Below are 27,677 nucleotides of genomic sequence, written 5' to 3'. Positions count from 1 at the left end.
CTCCCCTCCCTGATGGTGGAGAGCCCCACTCCATGCCACACGAGTGCCTCGCAACTACAGGAACGGTCTCAGAGCCACGAGATGCTCTCTGAGACATCCCTGTAGACAACCCAGACTTACCTCGATTTTGTGATGGCTCCTGTAAACAAAGTTTCCAGCGAAACATAATAACTGGTTATGCTGTGGCTCCCCACGTGAACCACGTGAGGCATATTCTGTGCCCACTGTGAGACCAGCCCATGCGGCTGAACTCATCGCTCTTCCTGGAGCACACACACGAGCAAAGGGGAAACTGCTACCATTTACACAGACTCCCAAAGATGCTTTTGGAGTCCGCCATGCTGTTGGTACGATTTGGAGATCCCATGGATTCCTGACCTCTTCAGGTCCTCCTAGTGCTAACGGGTATATAATTGCTGCCCTGTGATAAGCTAGTCACCTCGCTTCTAACGCTGCTGTTCACTGCTCAGGAGACTGATGCTTTATCTTTAGGAAATGATAGGGTGGAAAGAGCTGCTAAAATTGCAGCTCAAAATGCCCCCTTTATCCTTTCTCCACCCAATTTTTAAACCTGCCTTTATCCCTGACTGATATTAACTATCAGGCAAATGCCCCACAATCTAAAAAAGGACAAATGGACACAAAAAAGGTACCAAACAATAATCAGATACATTAGACATTGGGCCACATGTACTTCAGGTAGCTCCTTTTCCTTTGACCTTGCGGCTTGAGCTTACCTCCCATCAGATGAGATGTACTGTGCAGACAGGAGAGTGGTTTTGCCCTGGCAGCCATGGAATTTCTGGCCAAATTATTTCCCAGCGTACTACTAGTGAATTGCACCTAACTTCTGGGAGAGATCAGTGTGCCCTAGGAAGGCTTACCAGGCCCACACTGCCCTTTGTGGCACTCCAAACAGATCTTACAGATTCACCCCCAGCTTTAGGCTATTCTTGCTATTTGGTTGTCTTTTACATGGTTAGTGGAGGGACTGAATGCCATCGGACTAGATGTGGTGATGCCACACAGTGGTAACGAAATTAATAACTGAGGTTATTCCTAATTTTGACATTCCTTTATGGATTGAATCAGACCAAGGAACTCATTTTATAGCAGAGATAAACCATCTGCTTGCAAACACTCTGGGGTACACATTAAAATTCCGCACTCTGTACCATAACTCCACCATCAGGGCAAGTGGAACATAAAAAATCTAGATATAAAAGGAATTTAGGAAAAGCTCTGGCAAGTAACTGGGCTTAAATGGTCAGAAGCTTTGCCCCTGGCCTGTATAAGGATCAGGAATACTCCAATAGGAGACATGGATTAACCTCTTCTGAAATAGTGCTTGGGTAACCCAAGCTTACTGGCATCTCTAAACTTTCTATTTCTGGATTAAGTGGACATTGTGGGAACATAAGTGAATAATTTGATGCTCTGACCAGCTGCCTACAAGAACTGACTAGTGTACCTGAAGCTTATTGCCAAGAGGGAAAAGGGGCGTGGCATCCCCGACTGACACCCTGACATCCCTTTTGACCAGGAGACCAGGTTTACATCAAGGACTTTAAAAGAAAACATGCACTGTCACCTCTCTGGGAAGGACGTTATGAGGTACTGCTATCTACCTACACTCCCTATGTTACCACCAAAATAAAGGGAAAATCCTCCTGGGTTCATGCAAGTCATGCCAACTTGGCCTGGACCATCGCTCTCAAGACAGCTGGGAGACAGTCCCCACAGGTGACTCAAAGTAAGGATTTCCAGGCCACTTCCCAGGCCTGGAAGCAGCTGGCATCACGAATTAGACAGCTTTTCCCAATATCACGGATCAAGAAACTTCGCTTGCAATCCCACTCCTGGGCATATATCTGTGGAAAACTCTAATTCGAAAACATACACGCACCCCTACGTACAGCAGCACTATTTACAATAGCTAAGACATGGAAGCAACCTTAATGTCCATGGACAGATGAATGGATAAAGAAACTGTGGTACGTATATACAATGGAATATTACTCAGCCATAAAAAAGAATGAAATAATGCCATTTGCAGCAACACGGATGGACCTAGAGATTGTCATACTAAGTGAAGTAAGTCAGAAAGAGACAAATACCATGATATCACTTATATGTGGAATCTAAAACAGGACACACATGAACATATCTATGAAACAGAAACAGACTCATAGACATGGAGGACAGACTCATGGTTGCCAAGGGGGTGAGGGGGTGGGGGAGGGAAGGATTGGGAGTTTGGGGTTGGTAGATGCAAACTATTATATATAGAATGGATAAACAACAAGGTTCTACTGTATAACACAGGGAACTATATTATATCCTGTGATACACCATAATGGAAAAGAGTATGAAAAAACATGGGTGTGTGTATATATATATATATATATGTGTGTGTGTGTGTGTGTGTGTGTGTGTAACTGAATCACATTCCTGTACAGCAGAAATTAACACAACATTGTAAATCAATACTTCAATAAAATAAATTTAAAAAACTTCGTTTTTACCTATTCCCCCCCCTTTAAGACTCCCTATATATTCACACGCTAAACAAACAAACAAACATGCACCTTCTCTTACTAATGACCACTTTCCCACATTCATTATCATTATCAGGAGGCTGAGTGGAGAGTGCTTGTTTATCTAGCCTACTTCCCCTCTAAAATCTCCACTGTGGGCTCCTTTTCAACCTGTGTCTTGCTTAGTAACCTTTACTTTGTCAACAGGTCAGGCATAAACGAAACACCCCGTTGTGCCAGTTTACCAAAGCCTGGCCACGTTAATCAGTCAATCTGTTGGTTGTGTCAACATCTAGATGGTACAAGTGCCCCTGAGCTGGTCTGCGTTCCTGCCAATGTGCACACTGTGGACTAGGTACAGAAGATGGTTCAATGACAGGGAATGGTATCCACGACCGAAAAACATCGCTCCGTCTCTCCTTCTGGGGAGTTATCGGGGCCCCGGAAAACCTCTATAGAAGCTCAAGGGCTGTCCCTCGCCCAGGCTAAAAACAATAGGTGAAAAATTTCCCTTTTCACTGAAAACAAACACTGGACCTTTCCTGGGTGACAGGCCAGGACAGTACTGCAGTCAGACTCAGGGGTGTGATTCCACAGGTGGCATCTTCAAACCTCTCATGGAGACTGGAAATGACCCTGGCACTACCCTTTTTAGTATAAACATCTGCCAACTCACCAAGTGTCCTGGATGGCTCGCCAGCCACCCTTGGGGTATTACAGCTGCTCCCCTGATTAAGCTGCCCGATACCACACTATATATATGGGTGGACCAGAAATCTGGACTTCCTTGGCTCAGTGACAGAACCGAGCTTTAAAGGAGCTCAGCAAGGAGGAGCCTGTGCATCACTGGTGAAAACACTGCTCCCGTGTAACCCGAACGGGAAAAGGAGCGTCCACCTTACCCCTAGCAAGAGAGAAGGTAACTCTATCCGTGGAGGGGAGTGCGGCCATTTTACTGGACTGACCTACCCCAGGACTAGGGACTGGTTTAATGGGGGTGGAGAAGGGGCTTCGATTTGTTCTTTCGTTTGTTCATCCTCATTCTAATCTCCGCTTCTTTTCTCCCTTGGCAGAGCTCTTAGCACTCAGCTCCTAACCTGATTTCTCTCTCCATGGCCACCAACCCTCCTTTTAAAATGTGAAACTTCCTGGTCAATTTTAGAGGGAACGGTTGGGGCTCAGAGCAGGTCACCCCAAGATATGCCACAATGGCATACTGGTTCTTTTGAATTAAAGTTACTTAAGAAACAGCTGGTGGCCAAAGAAAACATAAGAAGACACTGACCCTCCTCTTTCCCCGCTAAAAGTGGGAAATAAATCTCCCATGTGAAGGTCCCTTCCCTATACCAGGAGAAGAGAAAGCATCCTTATCACCAGAGTCGGGGAATTCAAGGCTAAGAAAGCTGTACAAACTAACTTTACTCCTTCATTAGTCTGCTGCCCCAAGCCCCTGTGCTCTTAAATCTCCACAAGTAATTGTTTCCTTGTCTAAAAATGATGTGTAAACAACCTGCTTCGGTGGCTCTGGGGTCCCATTTCTATGAGACCTCAGTGTGTATGAATGAACTTTTTTCTCCTGTTCATCTGTCTCATGTCAAGTTAATTATCTGACCAGCCAAGAGAACTCGAGAGGGGCAGGGGGTAAATTTCCCCCTCCTCAACACAGGCTCAAGTCAGAGCCCAGATTTCCTGTATCTTCTGTATATTAAAAGAAAAAATTGATCAAGCTGCTAACACTTCAGAAAAATGGGGTCGGGGGAGGGTGGTCACGGAGGAGCACAGATCTCCAGCTTCTGAAGAGAAAACGGGAGATGTGCCGCCTACACCGGGCCCACCGGCGGCGTGGATGGCGGGGTAGGAGCTGATGTGCTGCCTCTTCCTACGGGGCAGAGTGTTTCCCGTTTGGCCACAGTCCCCGCTCCTCCTTCCATTTTAGGCCTGACCTAGGCCCGCCTCAAGTCTGTAACCCCGCTGCCCTGAAACATCCATCTGTTTTTGGAGCAGGGCCTGGAACCAGGCCCGACCCGGGTTTCTGCTGGGCTCCTAATGACCACCAGGTGGCGACCAAAGGTCGAGGACTGGCTGGAGGCCGGGTGGTGGGGCCCAAGAAGGGAGGAACGGGTTCCCTCTTCCGCATGGCCCAGGCCAGGGCTCCAGCATCTGGTCTTGCCCCACATCCCCCAACCCCTCGACCCTGGGGCGGTTGCTTGTACCTTTCCTCCTTGTAGCAGAGTCTCATGGGCCAAAGGATCTGGGGGTCCAGGTCCAGGAGAGGCATTTCTCTGACAAAGCCTTGGGCCTTTTCTGACTCCGAGCAGCTTTCTCCTTGGCTTTTTCCTCCCTGAGTTCAGTCTCCATGAAGCCACAGTGCCTGGGCCCGAAACGCACACAGTACTGAGCTGATCTGCCTGCGAGAGGAGGGCACCCCTGCCTAAGAGGGCCAGGAAGCAGACCCAGCGGGTTCTTTCTGCTCCTTTGTGTTGCTTGCTCTGGCGTTCTCCACGTCCCCAGCCATGCACCCATGGGTCCCCAAACTATGGCTTCCAGGCCCAATCCAGCCCTCTGCCTGATTTTGTACATAAGTTACTCTCAACCATTCGCAGAGTCCTTGGCTGTTTTCTTGCCACAGTGATGGAATGGAGCATTTGACACAAAGATTGTTTAGCTCCCACAGCCTCAAATATTTACTCTCTGGCCCTTTACAGCAAAAACCTGCCAGTCCTGGTGTACACCTTTTCTGGGACTGAAGCCACACCACTTGCTCTCTGTCACCCTAGGTGTCTTTGTTTCCAGGGTCCTGGAGGTGCCCTCCCTACCACATGTACTGGGAATGGGGCACTTCCTAACCCAGTGGCCAAGAGCTGAGGCTCTGGGGGCTTCCCTGGTGGCACAGTGGTTAAGAATCCGCCTGTCAATGCAATGGACACGGGTTTGAGCCCTGGTCCGGGAAGATCCCACACGCCACGGAGCAACTAAGCCCATGTGCCACAACTACTGAGCCTGCGCTCCAGAGCCCGTGAACCACAACTACTGAGCCCACGCGCCACAACTACTGAAGCCTGTGTGCCTAGAAACTGTGCTCCGCAACAAGAGAAGCCACCACAATGAGAAGCCCGCACACCGCAACGAAGAGCAGCCCCTGCTTGCCGCAACTAGAGAAAGCCCGCGCGCAGCAACGAGGACCCAACGCAGCCAAAAATAAATAAATAAATATATTAAAAAAAAAAAAAAAGAGCTGAGGCTCTGGACTCTGATTGCCTGGGTGCAAATCCTGAGCCAGCGCACAGGCAAGCGAGTTAATTTCCAAGCAGCTGTGTTCTCATGACGATACCTGCCTTCCAGGGCTCTTTGGAGTTTGACATGAAACAGACCTGCTAAATATTTCAGCACCTGGAAGCTGGCATCCAGCGGCTTCTCTGCTAGTTAGGGACACTGCCGCTGTGACATCCTCACCCAAGGTCACAGCTGGGCCCTCCCACCTCCCCAGGCCCGGGAAGCCCGAGGCAGTGTGGCTTGCTCTCTGGGGTGGGACCCACAGGAACTTTGTGCTTCCTCTTCCCCTGACTTAGAACACTTCCCCTCTGCTAGTCCCATGGCCTGTTCCTTCTACATACTTGGCTCTCGTTTAAGTGTCAACCGACCACCCATCCTACAGCCTACACCCATCCGCCCCTCTCCACCTGGTCACACCACTATTTCATCTCCTCCATGCATTTTGCACCCAGGGAAGTGATCTTCCCACTTCGTTAACTTGCTGACACCTGGTCTCACCCACGAGGTCCGATCCGTGTCTCTCAAGTTCACCTCTGTAACCTCAGCAGCTGGCATATGGCAGGGCTTGCGGATTTGTTGGGAGAAGAGATGAATAAACACCGGCCACCTGGACCCATCCCCGAGTCCTCATCTCCTCCCCCTGGGTCCTGGGTCTCCCCTCTGTTCTGGGTTGGCTGCTCTGCCTGCTTCCTCACCCCACAGCCCACAGCCCAGTGGGTTAGGGTGAGCCGGGGTCTGAGCTGCCCTGGGCCAGGGCGTCTCAACCTCACAACTGGCAACATTGTGGGCCCGGATAAATCCTGACCTGCACCTCACAGGATGCTTAGCAGCGTCCACAGCATCCGTTCACTGGACGCCAGGAGCATCCCTCCCGCTGCCCATCACACAAGATTACGACAGCCAGAAATGTCACCACACGGCCAAGTGTCCCTGGGGGGCAAAATCGCCCCCAGTTGAAAACCCCTGCTCTAGGCTGGCTGCTCAGAAAGGAGTGACAGAGACCATCTTGCTGGCAGGCATGTGCAGGAGGAAGAATATTGGGCCAGGCGATGGGGCCCAAGTCGCCCAGGTGGCCGTGTGAGCTGACCTTTCCTGTCTGCTGTGAGGAGCCACCCTCGCCTTGCTCCCAGGATGCTGTGAGGGGCGTATCAGACAGGGCTGTGATGTCACACCGTCCTCACAGGAGGGCCTGGGTTGAGCCGAGTCTCAGTTATTTAGGTGCATTTTTCTTTCCTCTAAGAATTAATAGGAAAAAAAAAAAAAAAGGCTTAACTGAGTCACAAGTTCTTGTCTTACTTAAACATTACCCAGTGTGCCATGTGCTGAAGCAAGATGTTAGCTGTGTAATTCAAACAATCGTTTTATCTGCTAAAAAAAGATTAGCTTAGTAGTTACTAATCAGCTTGTGAGGAATTATAATGGGGGACCAGCAGTTGGGACCCGCCGCTTGAGGCAGGAGCCGGCTTGTTATGGAGACACACCTGCTCTGTCACGAAGGAAGAGACCTCCGCCTGTCGCCAGACACCCAGTCTCTAATTAGGCTACAAGGGAATCTGATTCAGCCTGAAAAAGGAAGGGAATTCTGTTTTGTTTTGTTTTGTTTTTCGGTATGTGGGCCTCTCACTGTTGCGGCCTCTCCCGTTGTGGAGCACAGGCTCCGGACGCGCAGGCTCAGCGGCCATGGCTCACGGGCCCAGCCGCTCCGCGGCATGTGGGATCTTCCCGGACCGGGGCACGAACCCGCGTCCCCTGCATCGGCAGGCGGACTCTCAACCACTGCAGGAAGGGAATTCTGACACAGGCTACAGCAAGCATGCACCTTGAGGACATTACGCCATGTGAAGTAAGGCAGTCACAAGAGGACAAATGGTGCGTGATTCTGCTTAGATGAAGTACCTAGAACAGTCAGATTCAGAGAAAGCAGAGGGGTGGTGGCCAGGGGAGGGATAATGGGGAGTTGTTTAATGGGTACTGAGTTTCAGTTGTGCCAGATAAAGAGAGCTCTGGAGATGGACGGTGGTGATGGTTGAGCAACGATGTCAATGTGCTTAAAAAACGGTTAAGACGGTCAATGTTAGATAATGCATGTTGTACCACAATGAAAGAAAACAGAACTAAAACCTCGAATTAGGCTTTGGCTCCCATTAGGTCAGGGAGCAAGACATTCCAGCCAGGGGACTGGATCTCACTGACACCGAGTCCTTGGCACCCAGCAACCTGCCAAGCATCCTCAAAGCCCAGGTGCATCCTTATTTGAACGTTCGGCAGGGAGCGTGCTTCCCAGGGGAGCTGCCCCTCAGAACGGGGTCATGTACCCAGAGTGACAGCTGAGTCCTGCAGCCAGGCCCAGAGGACCTCCCCCTCCCCACCTCCGCTTTCTGGTTTTCTAACTTTCTGTCCTTCTTCAGCCCCTGCTAGGTTGGGGGGAGGGGTGAAGGTTATGGCAGCTTCTCCAGGTGGGATGGGGGGCTCTTCCTCCTTGCAAAGTACAGTTGACCCTTGAACAACGTGGGGTTCATCTGTGTATAACTTATAGTCAGCCCCCCGTATCCGTGGTCTCTCTGCATCTGTGGATTCAACCAACCACAGACAGTGGAGAACTGCAGTATTTACTATCAAAGAATATCCGCGTGCAAGCGGACCTGTGGAGTTCAAACCTGCATTGTTCGGGGTCAACTGTATAGTCGATTCCCGTTATTCGCGGTGGTCCTGTTCTATAGCGTCACCATGATGCTGAACTAGCGAGTGTGGAAGTGCTCCTGGGGGGAATACGGGGTAAGATTCCTGCGAGCTTCGGGTCACAACACGCTTGTCCACCATCAGTACTGGGCCTTACTGCATGTGTGTCTCTGTCATGTCTGTTTAAAGACACCCGATTTGGGCTTCCCTGGTGGTGCAGTGGTTAAGAATCTGCCTGCCAATGTAAGGGACACGGGTTTGAGCCCTGGTCCGGGAAGATCCCACACGCCGCGGAGCAACTAAGCCCGTGCGCCACAACTACTGAGCCCACGTGCCACAACTACTGAGCCCATGTGCCACAACTACTGAGCCCACACGCCTCGAGCCCATGCTCCGCAACAAGAGAAGCCATCACATGGCCAGTGATAGGCCCGCGCACAGCAACGAAGACCCAGTGCAGCCAAAAATAAATAAATAATAAATTTAAAAAAATAATAAAGACACCCGATTTAACGCACGTGTTGATTCACCGACACTGAACTCACGGCAGCAGCACCAAGACTCAAGCCTGAACGAAGCTTTCTCACTTACGTGTTCCCCTCCATAAAGCACATCACAGCCGCCCTGGGCTTGGGGACCCGACACAGGATGTCAGCGCCACCTTGGGGCCATTTTAGATAGGGAGGTCACCGCAAAAAGGTACGAAATACCACAAACATGACACTAAATAGACATGAGGGCTGAAAGGAGAAGGCAGAGCGTCACCTTGGCTCAACCTCGGCTGGGAGCCTGCATGTTGGGTGACTCGAAATTTTCTGCCACTTTGCAAGGGAACCCGTCCAGTGCCTGGAGCGCAGCTGGAGGGATCCTTTGAAAACACAAATCTGATCCTGGCTTCTCTGCTCAAAACCCTCCGGGGGCTTCCTTCTGGTCTCAGAGGGGCCCCACCACATGGTCCGGGGCCGTATCCCTCTCGCCTTGCTTTCTCTTTATGGTCCTGCTCTTCTTGGCCCTGGACGCAGTCAACTTATCTTCCTTCTTTATTACTCTCTGCCCCCTGGGATGGGTGGATCGAGAGGGGTGGGATGTGGATGTTTGAATGAACTACTAGGGCTGCCCAGGTGCGGTCCCTCCCTCCGATCCCCTCCCTTCCCGTCCCGTGTACTTTTCTTGAAGAGCTTCTTCCGGCGTCCGGACAGGCTGAGCTGCTCATCCCCGCCGTCACAGACGCAGGCCTCGCCGCCCTGTGCGTAGTACTTGGGCACCAGGTTGGAGAGGGCCCTGCCCCCGGGCCGTGCGGGGCCCTTGCACTTGTGCAGCTTCAGCTTCCCCGAGGCATCCTCCACGCACTGCCACTTCTGCAAGACACACAGGGGCCTCAGCCTTCCGGGCCTGGGCCAGCCTGCTCGGCCGCTTCTCCTGACTGGCGGCTGCCCCACCGTTCCCGTCCACCCCGGAGACTTCCTCTAGCGGCCTTAGCTAGACACGGGCTCTGTGATTGGAACGAGCTGCTCTATCATGGATGGACACCTGTCCACCGTGGGAGGAGCACAGAAATGGTACCCAGGGTGATGCACTGTGGCCGAGGGTGAGCCCGGTCACAGGGAGGCCCCTCTAAGCAAAGCTCCGGGGCCGGAGGGCACGGCTCGTGTGCAGGGAAGGGCCTTCCTGGAAGGTGCAGCATGAGACGGGCAGTGGCACTGGGGCTGGGGGGATGGGGGAGGGAGGGCAGTTGAGCAGGGCCGTGACTGCGTCCGCCGGCAGGTGAATGTCTGGGCTGGGCTGGGGTCCTGGAGGACTTAGAGCTGTAAGTCTGGGGGCCGTGGCTCGATGCCTCCGCTGCCAGTCTAGGCCCCTAACCCACCTCCCGTGCTCCCTTCCTTTGGGTTAAGCAGTGCGCTCAGATAATCTGTTCTGAAGATGCTGATACTTGCCCTGTCCCCTTCCTGGGACTGCCAGACCCTCAATCTGCAGGGAGAGAGGAGGGATGGGCTAGCAGGGGGATTCGACAACAATCCCAGGGGGACAAAGGGCCCCCTGGTCTCATCGGCTCATTTCTTGTAGCTCAGAACTGAAATCGGAACCACTTCTGGGATCTGCCCAGATCATCAGCTCCAGGAGGGCAGGGCTTTCTGTCCAGGGCGTCTGAGGCTGTTGCTGCCCCAGTGCCTGGAACCGTGCCCGGCTACAGAGGCAGCATTGAATGCTGCTCCAATGTCACTCAAAGCTCTCGCTCAGTGGCATAGATAGGTACTTCCCAGACAAGATGCCCTCCAGAGCATGGGGAGGGGTTGGGGGTTGTGAACAAATGCTGGGCGGCTGGGGGCACAGCCATGAGGGCAGGCGGGTGCTAATTCTGAGTCTAGTGATAAGACAGAGCTGCCTGGATGCAGCCTGTGAGACCCACCCAGCTCATGCCCTGGTCTTGGCAGCCTTGGTCTATTAATGAGAAATGGAATGTGGAGGCCCTGGTTTTACTTATTCTTACTGATGACACAGGCATGCATCTTGAGGCCTGAGCCGCTGTGGATGAGCTCAAAGTCCCAGCTCACAGACTGAGGCAGGGAAGCACCTCCTGTCTGCCCTGCTTGCTTGTCGGCCCTCCTGCTTGGGTCCCTCTTTACAAGGCTCTGTCCCCACCCCTCCCCTCTCCTCTCCAGCGCCCACCTTGGCCTCCCAGGCCTCTGAAAATCCTAGTTCAGACTCTCTGAAACATCAGTCACGGTTTCTGCTACCTCTAAATACTATTTGGATTATAATTTCCTTAATATTTCTCTTGAAATCAATTCACATTTTTAAAACTTTAACTTATTTACTTAAAAAGTAATTTCCTATTATTCCTATATAAGTGGAAAACCAGCCATAATGATGCTCGGGGAGAGTGAATACAATGGAAATGGTTATTTAACTTTGTAAATATTGTGCAGAGGTTGGCTATGTCCTTGTTAAAGAGGGATCGGGCATGAGTCACAGCAGCTAAAGACACACGTGCACCCACAGTAGACTTTGCCTCTAACGTGAGCAGGACTGGAAGGACTTTCTGAGTGTCACCTGTACCACCTGGCATCACCCTGCGTCTCACACATCAGCAGGGGCACTGGCCCCACTGGCTCCGCTGGTCTGAAGGCCTAGGAGCAGGCCTGGGTCGTGGTTAGCCAGGGTGGCCCCTGGGAGGGAAGAAGGGAGGGGAGGGGTACCAGCCCCAGCCCCAGGGCACCAGCCGAGCATCCTCACCTGCCCCAGCTGCTCACACGCGGTCTGGTACTCGGCCCGCTGACACAGGTCTTTCACACGCTGGTACTTGGGCAGGAAGTTCTCCTCCGGGGCATCCACCTTGTCACTGTCCCTCTTGTGGAGCAGTTTGCTGTGGGGCAGAGAGTGGAAGTGGGGCTGGCCACCCAGCTCTGGAGGAGGGCACGGCCCCACTCAGCCCTGGTGTAGGGTCACCATGGAGGATGCAGGTCCAGCCGGGCCACATCTTCTGATTGTCAACAGACTTAAGAAATGGGGGTTTTCTACACAACAAATGCTGGAGAGGGTGCGGAGAAAAGGGAACCCTCTTGCACTGTTGGTGGGAATGTAAACTGATACAGCCACTATGGAGAACAGTATGGAGGTTCCTTAAAAAACTAAAAACAGAACTACCATATGACCCAGCAATCCCACTACTGGGCACATACCCAGAGAAAACCACAATTCAAAAAGACACATGCACCCCAATGCTCACTGCAGCAGTATTTACAATAGCCAGGTCATGGAAGCAACCTAAATGCCCATTGACAGATGAATGGATAAAGAAGATGTGGTACATATGTACAATGGAATATTACTCTGCCATAAAAAGGAACGAAATTGGGTCATTTGTAGAGATGTGGATGGATCTAGAGACTGTCATACAGAGTGAAGTAACAGAAAGAGAAAAACAGATATATATTACCGCATATATGTGGAACCTATAAAAATGGTACAGATGAACCGGTTTGCAGGGGAGAAATTGAGACACAGATGCAGGGAACAAACGTATGGACACCAAGGGGGGAAAGCGGCAGGGGTGTGTATGTGATGAATTGAGAGATTGGGATTGACATGTATACACTGATATGTATAAAATGGGTGACTAATAAGAACCTGCAGTATAAAAAAATAAATAAAATAAAATTCAAAAATTCAAAAAAAGGAATAAAAGGAAATGGGGATTTTATAAAAATCCTCCCAAATTACATGAATTGGCAATAAGTTAAAAAGCATGTGAGACATTATACAGACAGGACAAAATGTGTCTGAAGGATACAGGTGGCCTCCAGATGCAAATTCTATGTCACCATAGGAAAAGCGAACGGGCTTCCCTGTGTACAGGAGGCTCTGGACACAAATTCTCAGCCCCTGGTGGAAGGTGTCATAATAGCAATGGGATCCCTCCTGCCCTCGACAGTGAGATCTTTAATGTCATGGGTGCAGGTGGGGCTGCCAGGCGCTTCCTGGGACGGGGCAGAAGGGGGTTGCCCAGGTGCTGCTCAGCTCAAATGTCCTGGGGCGGCTCCTCCAGGCCCTGGCACTCACCCTCTCTCCACCAGGAAGGAGTCCCGCCAGACCCTCATCTTCTTTTTCAAGTGAAACCTGGGGGAAGAAAGCACACTTCCATCTTCTCATCCATGTGTGGGGCTCATGTGTCCCTCTGTCCTCCCAGAGGCAGGGGTGGTGCTCAGAGCCAGCCTTGATTCACAATCGGCACAGACCCAGGGGGCAGTTGGGGCAAGCGGGGGATTCTCACACCCCCCAGGGCAGAGCTGTATTTCCCCAGAGACTTGGGTCTGAAGGTACATGGGGCAGAAATGACCCAGGTCAAAGTTGCTCTAAGTCACACACAGTCGTGTGTGTGTGTGTCTCCGTGCCTCCCAGGAAGTCCAACAGTTCCCCAGTGCTGGAAGAGATCGCTTCCTCTTTAGTTCAGCACCAGATGCAACTTGTCCTGACTTCAGGTTAATTACATTGTGTTTTGGCAGGAATTTTTTTCCCTTTGATCCTCTGCAGTTGGATTTGTATAATTTAAGTATGCATTTCATGTAGTTTCACTCTATCATTTCCATTTCCCAGATGGGGCCTCAGGCTGAGAGAGGAAGCTTCCATCCTGCACCTGACTCCTGGGTGTCCTGGCTCCCAACCCAGTGCCCCTGCTCCCCAAAACATGCCCATTTTGTACTCTTACAGCTCATAACACCTTCTAGTCAGAGGGAGGAGGCTCAGCAGAGGTGTCTCCTCCTACAGGACAATCAGATGTGGACAGTCAGTGCCCATCAGGGCTGGACCCGCTGAGCTGCAGGAGATACAAGCTGGAGGCTGCATCAGTGCTGTGAGGCTAACTCAGTGGGCAGTAGCACTGGTGGCCACTAGATGTCGCTGCTGCCACAGCAGTGACAGTGTCCTCCTCCTCTCCTGTCCCCGCCAGACTCCACTCACCTTCCCACCTAGTTTTTGCTCACCATCACTGTGCTTTTTTCTGCCTCCAGCACACCTAGGAATACGTTCCCATCATACCATCCGGCCTTAGAACATGGCGATTAAGAGACTCTAGCTGTAGCCTAGAGGCTGAATGCCCGGAGTTGGGTCCAGACCTGCCAAGAGACCTCTGACAAGTCACTTGACCTCTCTGGATTCAATTTCCAAATTGCTAATATGGGATCATAATAATGCCTACCTCACTGCGTTACTGTGAAGATCAAAATGATAAAATCCCCTACGAAGCATAGCAAAGGCCTGGCATACAGTACGTGCTTAATTAGTGTTAACTGCTGTTGTTATTTTTTCAAGTTTTATACAATTTTAGCTCTGGAGGGTCCTCGACTGGTCACCGTGGCCATATTCCAGCTGGGAAGGTGGACTCTTAGAGAGGGGGCTTCCTTCTCTCCCCCGGCAGGTTAAGTGGTCGGGATGGGGGGCCTTAGAGCCCCCAGCTCCTGACCTTGGAAATACCGCCTCTCAGACCCACACGGCTCGGCCACGAGTTCATACAGTTCGGGATGCCCGGTACCCCCGCACCCACCCCGGCCCCTCACCGATTTGCCGGCCGCTCTGTGTCCAGCAGCTTGAGGATGGATTTCCCGTCCATGTCCGAGGGGATGTCCAGTCCTGCGATGTCCAGGATGGTGGGGGCCAGGTCAATGTTGAGGACAATGTGGGGATTCCTGAGGGAGGCATGGAGAGCAGGACTCAGTCACCTGGGCAGTGATGACCCAGCCTCCCTCGGGAGAGGGGCCGCCGGAGGGATGGAGATCGCCAGGGGCTGACGCCCTGAAGGTGGGAAAGCTGCCGTTGACGTCACTCTCCTGCGCCTCAGCCCTCAAAGCTCCCCTCTGTGCCCCAATTCAGCTAAACCCCACCCCTAACCTTCTGTGCCCTCCACACCACCACAGGGGCTGCACTTCACAGGCCCCAGCTGGCTTTTGCTTGTCTGTTTCTTCTGCCAGGAATGCCCTCCCTGCCCCCACTCTCCGAACAAAGGACACCTTCCTTTAAGACACACCCCAAATCCTGGATCTTCCCCCGGACCCTTCTCTGAACATCTGAGGCAAACACTGGCCCCCTTGCTGTTCCTAGAAGGCCAAGAACAGTCTGGCCTCAGGGCCTTTGTCCTTGTGTCCATCTGCCCGGAATGTTCTTCCTCCAGGCTCCAGGGAGCAGTCTCACTCACCACCTTTAGTTCTTCCCTCAGCGATTACCAAGTGGCCCCAAGATCCCCACACTCTGGGGTTCACACCCCCCTGTGATCCCCTCCCCTTGAAGGTGGGCCAAACCGCTAGAACATGGCAAAGGTGATGGGGATGTCAGACCAAGGTGATGTCACGTGACATACAACTCTGTCTTGTTAGCTGTCCCTCCCTCATTTCTTTGTCTCCCCCGGCTGGCTTTGAAGAAGAAAGCTGCCATAAATTCACCCCTAGCAAGGACGCCTGCTGAATACTCCGAGAGGCAGGCTGTGTGAGTTCAAGTCCTCTGTTTGCACTTGAACAGCCCCCGGGGTGGGGAAACAGGTCCTTCCCCAGTTGAGCCTCCAGATGAGACGACAGCCCTGGCTGATGCCTTGATTTCAGCCTAAGCAGAGGACCAACCTGAGCTACGCCTAGACTTCTGACCCACAGAGACTCTGAGACAAAGCACGTGTGTTGCCTTCAGTTGCTAAGTTTCTAGTAATTTGTTCCACAGCACAGATGACTGACTCAAGGCCCTTCCTGGGGACCCCATTTAGAACTGCACCCCTCCCCATGCTCGGCCCCTTCTTTGCTCTGTCTTGCTCCTGAAGCCTTGTCACCCTCGCATTTTACCATATATTTTACTCATTTATCTGGTTGATTGTCTATTGCCCAATTAGAACCTAATGGGAAGGCAGACGTTTTTGTCTGCCGTGTTCACTTCTCTATCTGTAGTACTTTTACACTTAGAGAACACAGTAGGTGCTCAGCAAGTGTTAGTTAAGTGAGTTTTGTTATTTACCGCTGCCATGCATCTGTCACTTCTCCTGTGTCCTGTTTCTACGTGGGGTGTTCCCGACATGGTGGTAAGTGACTTTCAGGTTGTGCCCGGCACAGGGCCTGCACCGGTTGGATGGATCATGGCCTCATGGACACATTCTCCATCAAGGTGGCACAGTGCCCTCCCTGCCCCTGTCTGGTTCCCTGGGGTTGGGGGGCAGGGCCTGGGTCCGAGGGTGTCGGATGTCTTTCACTTCCTCTCTCTCCCTAGCCCAGCACCTTGTGAACACTGGACAGGTAGTCAGGTGTGCTGGTTTCAGGGGAACCACTGACTGAAACCACCCGTCCTGGCCAGGCACGGTAGTGACCACTTGCATGAGTTACCTTACAGCAGGAGGTCCTGGTAAGGAATGCGGAACTGACAAGCTACCATCAATCAGAAGAATTCGGGAAAGGTCAAAAGGAGAGAGGAGACGCCAGTCCATATGTCCTAGCAACCTCCCAGAATCCTTCTCGCTGGAATCCATCTTGGCTGAGTGATGCATGCACCACCAGGAAGGACCCTGAGTCAGAATGACTGGCCAGAGACAACCCAGAAACTAACCCCATTACCGTAAAACCCCAGACTGTGAGCCACGTGGAAGAGCAGTTCTCCTGGGGTCCCTGACCCTCCTGCTCTCCCCCGGGCTCCCCTTCCCAATAAATTCTCTTGCTTTCTCAGCACCTGTGTCTCCTCAGACAATTCATTTCTGAGTGTTAGACAAGAGGCCGCTCTTGGGTTCTGGAAGGGGTCCCTATTCCTGCCACACTGGGGTGGTCATGGGGGTGAGGCTGGGGAAGGTGGGTGAAGCTGCCTGGTGGAGGGGCTTGAAGCTAGCAAGAGGCGTGACCACTTAATCAGGCAGGAGGAGGGAGCTGGAAAAGTCCGTTGGGTGAGGGGGCGCCAGGGTGAATGTTGGCAACTAGAAGCTGGATTGACCTGAGGTCGTCCATGGGTCCTGCTGCCCCCAGGCTGGGTGGGATGGACAGGACTGCTTTTCCCACCCAGCACCCACACCTTGCTTGGTGGGAATAGTTTCCAGTTCTGGAGGAATTACCTGGCCCCATTCAGATTCCACCACCCGATGTACTCAGCCTGGTCACACAAGGTTTTCTATTACTCTGGCTACAGTGACTGGCTCGGGGATGGACACGTGACCAGTCAGGACAGTAAGAGTCAGCCTCAGGGCTTCTGTTCAAACCACTTTTAGGCCATTTCCCAAGCTGAATGGCCTAAAAGTCTGGGGCTGTGGTGACCCTGCCACCATGAGAGAAAAGCTGGCCTGAGAATGAAGCCAATTCAGAGGATGCAGGACTGAGAGATGGAAAATGAGAGCTTCCTGTTGTCATTGTGTGACTGCTGGATCCCGCCATACCTGAAGCCAGCACTAACCTTGGACTTTCCAGTTACTTTAGTGACTGCATTCCTCATATCTTATTTTATTTGCCTCGTTCATTTTGAGAGTCATTTCCGTTCACAACTCAAGGAGTCCTGGCTGTCAGCCCCACGTCTGACATTAGCACTCTCTTTCTCTGTGGTTTTGGGTCCTAAGAACCAGATCACAGACTCTGAGGCTGACCAATACAATAAAGGATGCTGGATTATAATTCTGTCCACCTTCGTTTTTCGAAAGCAAATAATCCCAGTGACTTTAATGGTCATATATATTCTTACCTAAAAAGGAAAAACATTTACAAATATCAAAGTCCCAGTTCTGAGACGAATTCCAGCTCCTTCCCCCCTGTGCCATGTGACCTCAGGCAACTTAACCTGTGCCTCTGTTTCCCTGCATTTACAACAGGGACAATACTAGCATCTACCTTATAGGGCTGTTGTCACGCGTAAGTGGGTTACCTGGACATGAGTGCTTAGACCAAAGCCTGAAGAATAAGCACTCTATCAGCACGGCTATCATTATAATAGCTATTATTATAGGCGGGGACCCTGAAATCCAGACAGGCAGGGATTTGATGAGGTTGGCAGAGGAGCAGTGATGAGGCTGGGCTAGAGCTCACACCGTCTGCCTTCTGGAATTTCCACCAAACATCCCAGGCGGTGGGAACATCTTGGTCCTAAGACGGCGCCATCAACGCCCTTGCGGGAGGAATTCTGAAGCAAGCCGAGTCAGTGCCTGTGTGCGTTCTCGGCTCAGATGGAAGTCAGACCCGATGAGCACCTGAACGGTGATTTATCTGCATTTCAAAACACGTTCGAGTTGGCCTCCATAACGTCTGGGCTGATCCGAGGACGCTGCTGCTATGATTCCTGGCCTTTCTACCTCTCCCTCCCCCAGACACGGCATTTCTGCTGCCAGAACATGTCATTTCAAAGGTTAACCCAAGGCCAATGCTGGCCAAGGGCCCACGTGGCTCTCGAGGAAGGATCGGGGAGGCTGCTTCCCTCAGCGCTGCGGCCAAGCTGGCCCAGCTGATCTCAGCGGATGACGCCGCCCGGGCCGAGGTGGCCGGGCTCCTCCCTGACAGCCTCCAGACCCAGAGACCGCTCAGGCCAGACAGAAGTCGAGGTGGCACCCCCATGCACTGGCGGTGACGCATACGCAGTCCAGGTCCCCGATTCCCTGGCACAGTGCCCACCACGGACAGTCTGTTTTCACAGGTGGTAACAGCTCCGGGCCTCTCCTTCCCCAGCAGAGGCATATGCAAACCTCCCCGGGTGGCATCACCACCGTTTCGCTCGGCACTGAGGTCCGCCTGCCTGAATCGTGTGCCGCCCCCGGGGAGTGGCTCGGGGCTGCCTGCTGAGCTGCCGGCTGCTTGCCCATCCGGGTGCCAGCGGAGCCTGGAGGCCTCCCTGGGACTTTGGGGCGCTGGGGAGGGGTGGGTGATGCACTTACAGTGAGCCGGCCTCCACGTTGGGGCCCCTAACGTAGAACGGGACCCTGATGTCGAACTCGTAGGGCATGGACTTCCCTTTCACCAGGCCGAACTGGCCGATGTGGTAGCCGTGGTCGGCGGTGTACACGACATACGTGTTGTCCAGCTCACCTGTCTCCACCAGCATGTTGTAAATCTGAAACGCAGGCGGGGTGGTTAGGACATGCGGAGGGAAGGCGGGCAGTGCGCCCGGCCCACTGTCCCAAAACACGATGCTGTGCTGGGGTCTCAGGCCCCTGTCCCTCCCGCTTCGGGTCTTCGCTCAACTGTCACCTCTCGGCGGGGCCCCTGCGGCTGACCCCATGCATCACCGTAGCCTCCCCACCTCCTGTCCCCCTTTACTTGTCTTCCCAGCTCTTCTCACCTCCCTCTCTTCTACTTACTCGTGGACTGTGTCCCTGCATTAGAATGTACGTCCCATCAGGGCAGGGACTTCTGTCATTTTGTTCCCTGCTGTGTCCCATGTGTGCTGGCACTCAACAAATGCTGTTGGGTGAATGAGTGAATGAGTGAATGAACGAACGGCCTGGGGCAGGAGCCTGTGACCTACGACACTGCTGCCCAACAGAACGTTCTGCAATGCTGGCAATGTTGACACCTTCGGCACCAGCCACACTTGGTTATTCAACGCTTCAAGCGTGGCCAGTGCACCTGAGAAACTAAATTTGAAATTTCATTGTATTTTACTGAATTTAAATAGTCATGGATGAAATTTAAGAAATACATCCATACAATGGAGTATTATTTAGCAATAATAATCATAAAAAATGAAGCACTGGGGCCTCCCTGGTGGCGCAGTGGTTGAGAGTCCGCCTGCCGATGCAGGGGATACGGGTTCGTGCCCCGGTCTGGGAGGATCCCATATGCCGCGGAGCGGCTGGGCCCGTGAGCCATGGCCGCTGGGCCTGCGCATCCGGAGCCTGTGCTCCGCAACGGGAGAGGCCACAACAGCGAGAGGCCCGCATACCGCAAAAAGAAAAAAAAAAAAAAAAAAAAAAAAAAAAAAAAAAAAAAAAATGAAGCACTGAACATGCTCCCACCTGGATGAACCTTGAAATCATCAGACTGAGTGAAAAAAGCCAGATCCAAAAAACCACATACTGTAGGACTCCTCTTACATGAAATGTCCAGAATCCACAGAGACACTAAGTAGAAGAGCCGTTGGCTAAGGCGAAGGGGTGAGGGGAGTTTGGGGTAATGGCTAAGGGCTGCGGGGTTTCTCTCTGGGGTGATAAAACTTCTAAAATCAACTGTGGTGATCATTGTACAACCCTGCAAACATATGAAAACCACTGAAACATACACTTGAATTGGGTGAGCTATGTGGTGTGTGAATCATATCCCCATAAAGCTGTTAAAAAATGTACGCAGCTGCAGGTGGCTACTACAGTGAACAGATCAGAGCTGGAATACAAGTCCCCTGAGGGCAGGGGTTTCGTCTGGATTGCTCAGAGCTGTTTCCCTGGCCTGGAACGGTGCCTTTTCCTTCTGCCTGTTTCCATTCCTCTCCAGCTGACAATGCTCGGAGGGGTGTGGGGGGAAGGGCAGGGAGGGCGCAGGCCTGGCGTGGCCGGGGGGGATGCTCAGGAGGAGGGCAGCCTACCGTCTCCATGGAGTCATCCACGGACAGGAGGGTCTGCAGGCGCTTCCGCTGCAGCATGTTGGTGAACTGCATGTGGATGGGCTTCATGGGCCCCGTGTAGCGCATGATCCAGTGCTTGTCGGGGTTGGGTGCATAGTTGTAGCTCGGGGTGCTGGCGGGCAGACAGACACAGAGGTCAGGTCAGGCGGGGGGTGGGGGGTGCCTGGGCCCCGCCCCCAGGTCCCCCCCCATGCCTCAGGGGAGCAGCCTCCCCGCGCTGGGGCTGCAGCTCAGGATGAAACCGCCCCCATCTGGACGCCAGCGCGTCGGGGGCTCTGCCCCATGTTAGGTCAGCATCTCTCCACGTGCGGGGGGCATGCATGTGGGAGGACTGGGGGGCACAGCCGTAGATAACCTGGAGCCCCAAAGGGAGAACGTCCCTCCCACTTAAGCCCGGTCAGCACGCCCACCACATCAAGGCCAACGTCTCAGTCTGTGGGGGCCTCTCCTCAGCACCTCTCTAGAATCTGCTCACCTCCCTTTTGAGAGAAGGAGAGGGCCTCCTGTGGGCACAGCACCCAGCTCTAATTTAATAGCACTGTATTTACTTTTCAGCTACCTTGGGTAGATGGCAAGTGACAGTTATCGTGGTTAATTAAGGCGTGACTACCAAATTTCCTTTTGCAAAAGATTTTGGTTAAAAAAAAAGGAAACTGGTTAAACATTAGGTTCCTAATAGGCAAAACTGTGAGGATGGTGCCTGAATGTGTCCACTTGGGACACGCCACATTCTCTGACTTAGCTGTCACAGCTATTCTTCCCACGTGGTTTAATTTCCCATTTACAAAAGAGGAAATGGGGGGTCAGAGGAGTTCCGAGGCCTGCCCATGGTCTCACTGGATGGACGGCGGAGCCACTGGCCTCTGTGACTTCTGCTGTGGGGTCAGCTGTGATGCCTAATGATAAACGAACAAATCCATGGTAATCTTTGACCAGCCCAGACTGAGCACTGACCATGCGCTGGCCACACCCGGAAGGGTTTGCCTACATCACCTCATTTAATACTCAGAACAGTCCTAGGAGCTGGTGCTTTCCTTCTCCTTGCGTGAGAAATGGGGACACGGAGGCTCAGTGAGCGGACACACTTGCCAAAGGCAGAGCTGGGGTTTGAGCACCAGGAGTGGGAAACCCCACAAAGCACGGGTGTCCCTCGCACTGGGTCTGGTGATCCTCGAGGGTCAGGTTCCCCTCAGGTCTTACCCACCCGCTCCCCAGGCAAAGCTGCAAAGAGAGGAAGTTTCCACTGCTTGAAGACAAAAAGCTTTTCGAGATGGCTCTTCAGGGGGCAAGGGCCGCCGGGCATGGGGTAGGGTACAAGGGCCCCAGACTCCCTTCCTTCATCAGGACCTCAGCCCCTCCCTCCCCGGGATAGAAGGAAGGACACTACAGCTTGTGGTGTGGTCTGATAGTTACGGAGACTGTTGCTATGTAGAGCGGGGGTGAGTCATAAGATTCCTTCTGGACTTTGCTTTGAGTTTCTGGCTGGTCTCCTGCCGCTAAATCCAAGCCGGGCTTGAGGCGTCCTTTGATTATGAGAAACCCCGCTCTCTCCTGTGGGCCGGCTTAGGGCCTGACCCTCGTGTAGAACATCCCAGGAGCAGGGCCACACCCCCTCGCCGCCCTCCCCCACCGAGGAGCTGGAAGGGTGCTGCTGGGCCAGGGGCTGCACAAAGAGATGCCCTCGGGGCTGTTGGTTTGGGGAAATTTGCTCCCGTGGCCCCAGGGGCCCGGATTCAGGATGTAATTTTGAGCAATCATCCCTGAATCTCTTAGATTCTCTTGGGCTGGTGTCTGCCCTTGAGAACAGTGAGGGGTGAGTCTGTCAAGAGTCTGATTTCGGAGGCCCTTTCTCTGGAGACGTCTTTCGAGCAGGATCTGGAGGCCAGCAGGCTGCACAGCCTGGGGTCCTGCTTGGGGCCGAGGCTGGCTTGCTGGTCCCCTGCCTGAGGCCAGGCTCCCCCTGCTACCCCAGGATGGTGTCACATTTTCACATGAACCCAGATGCCTGCTGAACAAAGAGTTGAAACCCTCACCTCCACAAGAATCCGAGGAATGTCTGCTCGTTCACGGGCCTGAAGGATAACATCCCCTCTTGGGCTGGGGGCCCTTCCGGCCCCTTCCGCCATGTGTCTGGAGGCCGAGGGGCAGGAGCCCTGGCTCCCAGCCCCACCCCAAGAATGTGAGCTTGGGCCTGGCTCCCAGGTGTGATAAAGGGAGAGGTCTGTGAACCCATTCAGATGCCACGCTTCAGAGGAAGCTCTGGGGGCTGTGGGTGCGTGTGCCTATGTGTCTTTTGTCTGTGTGTGTCTCTGTGTATGTTTGTGTGTCTGTGTATGTTTCCGTGCATGCATGTCTGTATGCTTGTGTATCTTCATGTTTGTGTGTATCTGTGTTTGCATCTGTGTTTATCTTTATGTGCGTTTGTGTATCTGTGTGTGTGTATATGTGCTTGTATCTTTGTATCTGCGTGTGTTTCTGTGTATGTCGGCATATCTGTGTATCTGTGTGTCCGTATATGTGCTCGTATGTATATGCCTGTTTGTATGTGCATTTGTGTCTATATATGTCTGTGTATCTGTGTATTTATTTGTATCTTTGTGTGTGTTTGTGTCTGAGTTCTGTGTGTCTGTTTGTGTGCATTTGTGTATCTGTGTAAATATCTGTATGTATCTATTTGTATCTTTGCGTATTTGTGTATCTGTGTGTTTGTGTGTGTCTGCGTGCATCTGTTTGCATCTTTGTGTGTGTACGGAGCTGGCTGGGGGGTGGATGGGGCCCTGGGCTGGTGGAGTGGGACCACATCGCAACGAGCAGCATTTTTCAGAACCCACAAGCCCAGCCCGAGAACACGGCACAAGGCTTGACGGGGTGAGAGTCTCTGACAGGAGTGATAGAAAGATCTGGAATTCTGTCCCCTCCTCAGCTCCCCTGACTGTCATAATTAAACATCCCAGCTGCAGAACTTTCTGGTTTTGGGTTTTGTTTTGAAAATGATTATACCCCAGAGATATGAGAGCCTTTCAAACACACCCCTAATAAGGCACAGGGGGTGCTCTGGGTAAGTAATGGCAGCAGGCGTTGCTCATGTTCAATTTCTATAATTTTCATTTCAAAGGGAAAAGAAATGAGCAGCCAATGTCAAGCCATCTCATCATGAAACTCCAGGGCTGCTGGGGGGCAGGGTGCCAGCACCCCTTTTAGAGGAGACACTGCAGAAGCAAAGTGTACCTTCCCCCACTCCGTGGCCCCTCCCTTAGGGGGACCAAGTTGGCCACGTGCCCCCTCCCTCAAAGGTGGGCTGTGGGTGAGGGTGGGAGGCTGGCATCTCAGGCAGGAGGAGCGGGCTGGGGTGGGGGGCAGCCACGGCAGATGTGCAGAGAGGCAGCGCTGCCATCTGCGTCTGCGGAGAGGGGTGCTGCAGTCCCCGGAATGCAGTTCTCCACCATCTGTCAAATCCTGCTCCCCAAAGACCAGGGGATCAACAGGTTAACACACTGCCTCATCCTCTCGGAGCCACTCTGGGCTGTCAGAAAGTAATCACAGCAAGGGGGTTGAGGAGGGCAGTGCATTCTGATTGTAATGAAAATTAAACGCCTGGAATATTCTGGCGGACTCCAAATCGCCCAGTCCTTGTCGCCCCAATGTCACAGCAAGGGCAGCTGAGTATCGCTGCTAAGCAGGAGGTGGTCTGAGGCAGAGAAAAGCAGAAGAACTTTCCAGAAAGATTTACTAGCCAGCTGGAGGGAGGAGGACTGGAGGGGTGGGCAGAGAGATGGGAGGCAGGAATGGGCGCCGGATTTGAATTCGAGCTCTGCCATTTACCAGCTGGGTGACCTTAGGGGAGTGACCTCACCTCTCTGTGCCTCGGTTTTCCCATTGGTAAAATGGGAATACCAAGTGTGACAAGCAGCCTCCAAGAGAGCCCTCAATAGCCCCCACTTCCTGGTAATCACACACTTGTACCCCCTCCCATACTGTAGGAGCACTGGTCTGTGCAACCAATAGAATGTGGGAGAGATGGTGTGTCACTTTGAGATTAGGTTATAATAGACTGCATCAGCCCGATGGTGAGATCTGCTGGTTGAGCGGCAGCCGTGTGAGTCAGCCCCAGGCAAGCCTCAGATGGCAGCAGCCCCAGTTGACGCCTTTTTCACAACCTCGGGAGACCCTGAGCTAGAACCTTCCAGACAGGCCACCCCCAGATTCCTGACTCACAGACACTGTGCGGTGAAATGCGTTGGTGTTTTAAGTTGCTCAGTTTCGGGGTAACTTGTTATGCAGCAATAGATAACTGATACACCAAGGGTCATTGGGAATATTCAGGGATTCAGTGCAACGTACAGGGCTTAGCACAGAGCCTGCCATGGAGTCAACAGCTTATAAAGGCTGTGAATATATTAGTAGTCTGATGAAGCTATGGACCCTTTCTCAAAAGTGTTTTAAAATGTGCAAAATAAAATACACAGATTGCAAAGGAAAACTATTATATGGGTATACACCTGAAATGCTGTTCTATCCACAGACCTCTTGGTGGGAGGATGTGGGTCCCAAGTTAAAAACTCTTGTTGCCTGCTTTGGGTTGTTATTACTGGATCTGTATCCCAGTTTCCTCGAGATCAGCTGTGTGTCCCTGGCTTCTTTAAACCGGGAGGATTAGACACAAGAGGCAGCCTTGTCTCTTTCATTACATCACTGTGACCGAGCCGGACCCTCCCACCTTCGTGCCAGCTCTGCAGGCAGCGCCCCGAAGCTTACATGTGCTGAGACGCGTTGGGGAAGAGGCTTGAGTACTGGGGGGCCGAGTCCTCGGGGCCGTGAGGGGCTGCGTGGCTGATGACCATGAGAACGGGCCTGTGCGGGTACATCTTCTTGGATGTACGGAAGAAGCTCACGCTGTCGTTGGTGATCAGGTCCGTCAGGTAGTCCTGGGGGGTGGGGAGAGACAGGAGAAGGTGTGAGGAGCTGGGCATCCGTGCTGAGTGCCTGCCATTGCCAGGCACCATGCCGGGCATCGGGGACACAGCAGTGACCAAAATAGACAATCCCTCGCGGAGCCGACGGTCTAGGGGCAAACAGACAATAAATAAGCAAATAAAACAGGGAATGTCAAATGATGGTATGCACAACAGAAAAAAAAAGCAGAGAAGGGGTTAGGGAGGACGGGAGAGGAATTACAATTTGTCATTCATTCGTGATAGATCTTAAAATAATAATAGCTAGCACTATTGAGTGCTTATGGCACTCCAGGAATTGTTCTGTGTTTACATGTATTAGCTTGTTTAATTAATTAATTAATTAATTAATTAATTAATTTGGCTGCGCCAGGTCTTAGTTGCAGTATGCAGGATCTTTAGTTGCCGCACGCAAACTCTTGGTTGCAGCATGTGGGATCCCAGTTCCCTGACCAGGGATCGAACCAGGGCCCCCTGCATTTGGAGTGCAGAGTCTTAGCCACTGGACTACCAGCGAAATCCCTGTTTAATTCTTACATAGCCCTAGAATGTAGGTGTGATGATAAACCCTGTTTTCCAGAACAGGAAATGAAGACCCAGAGAAGTTAAGTGAATTGCCTAATGTTACACAGCTGATAAATTTTGCAGCCAGGCCTCCTGAGTGTTGGTCCCTAAGCCTGAAGTCTTTTCAAGGCTCCAGGGAGACCATCAAGCAGGGTTGATACATCCCTGCAATCCTGGAGGGTCTGTACTGGGGGCAGGAGCAGACAAACATATAAACGAAGAGCCAAGATAGTGACGAGGTGTGACAGAAGAAGGAAATTAGACAAAATGTGACAAAGAGTAACTGGGAGCTGGGGTGGGAGGGATCCTTTAGCGGGGGCAATCAGGGAGGGCCTCTCTGAGGAGGTGACATTTGAGCTGAGACCTGAGTGATGAGGAGCTGGGCATGGGGATCTATTGTTATATCACTGGAGTTCACTTTCAGCTGCTTGCTGGAACCCTCAGGGGAGCTTTACTGATGGCTGGGCTCTCTTCCAGAGATTCTGGTTTCATTGGTCTGTGGTTCAGTCTGGGTACTGGACGTTTTAAAAGCTCACCAGGAGATTCCGATGTGCAGCCAGAAGTGAGAATCACTGATCTAGAGGAAGTGTTCCAGGCAGAGGGAACAGAAAATGCAAGGCCTCTGAGGCAGGAAGGAACTTGCCTTGTGTTTGAGGAATAGAAAGCTGGTGAACAATCATCAGGTTCAATGCCGGGACAATCAAAGGAGCAGCACAAACACAGGCATGCAGTAGTGTCTCCAGAAAAGTGAGACCCACTTAGATGCTGGGCAGGAGGAGAGAAGAGTGGGAGGAAAAGTGATGGACAGGAAACAAGGGCTTTAAAAGCTCAGCTAAGAAGCTGAGATTTGCCTAAACTCTTCCTGAATTTGGTAAATCTTTAGCTGCTGATTTCTTTTGAAGGTAATGAGTTCTTAAAAATTTACCTTCTGCTTCTCCAGAAGTAGCTCTGTCCAAAATGATAACTTTCAAAAAGAGATATTATTTTAGAGAAAAGAGAAAGGTGAAGAAGTGGCTACAGCTTCCACCCTGAAGTGAACGATACCAAATACATACATACTCCAGGTGTACCTGTGCCTCTAGAGGTACATGCCTCCAGGGACATTCATGCTCTATGCCTATGTGCACAAGGACAGTCACTGCATCACAGTGACCAGTAATGGGAAGATGATTAATGAACTTGCACTGTTTTCATACTGTGCAGCGCTGTGCAGACATTAAAAGGGCAGTAGGTCTGTAGTTACTGAGGTAGAAAGTTGTCCAAGATACACTGTTAAGGGAAAGAGCAAGCTACAGAGTCAAACTCTGGAAGATTCTATTTTTTTGTGTGTGTGTGGGAGAGAGTAGGAGGCAGGGTAGAGAGGAGAAACCAAACCCTTACCTTCATATGCTTTTGAGCACCAAGGGAAAATCCAGGACAGATACCAAAGTGCTAACTGGGGACCAGGATAAGGGGAGAGAGGGGGGAAAGTCACTTGCTACTTTATATACTTTTCCTTGAATACTTTTTATGAATAATTTTGGGGAGTAAAAAAAGGCTTTATAAGGGGGTTCTGTAGAACCTAGTACCTAAAAATAATATTCTATGTGACATAAATCAAAGAGCTGCTGCTATAGCTGTGGAATATGAT

General features: G+C 52.0%; 1 protein-coding gene across 4 annotated transcripts in view; it reads right to left on the bottom strand.

Moving 5' to 3' along the window:
• The window catches only part of SULF2 (sulfatase 2), a 140,976-nt gene that overhangs the window by 13,264 nt on the left and 100,035 nt on the right, over positions 1-27,677 (bottom strand). For all 4 annotated transcript variants that reach the window (XM_082600592.1, XM_082600591.1, XM_082600590.1 and 1 more), the window contains exons 5-11: positions 25,287-25,456; positions 20,493-20,643; positions 18,850-19,025; positions 14,543-14,671; positions 13,050-13,106; positions 11,724-11,853; positions 9,655-9,847 (exon numbers count right to left, since the gene is read on the bottom strand). In XM_082600592.1, coding sequence (XP_082456718.1) covers positions 9,655-9,847; positions 11,724-11,853; positions 13,050-13,106; positions 14,543-14,671; positions 18,850-19,025; positions 20,493-20,643; positions 25,287-25,456 — 1,006 coding nt within the window. The remainder of the gene's footprint in view (positions 1-9,654; positions 9,848-11,723; positions 11,854-13,049; positions 13,107-14,542; positions 14,672-18,849; positions 19,026-20,492; positions 20,644-25,286; positions 25,457-27,677) is intronic.

This window comes from Mesoplodon mirus (assembly GCF_964341445.2).
Source record: "Mesoplodon mirus genome assembly, chromosome: 15".
NCBI lineage: Eukaryota > Metazoa > Chordata > Mammalia > Artiodactyla > Ziphiidae > Mesoplodon > Mesoplodon mirus.
Note: the sequence above shows the minus strand (reverse complement) of the source record. Positions and strands in the feature narration are given on the sequence as shown.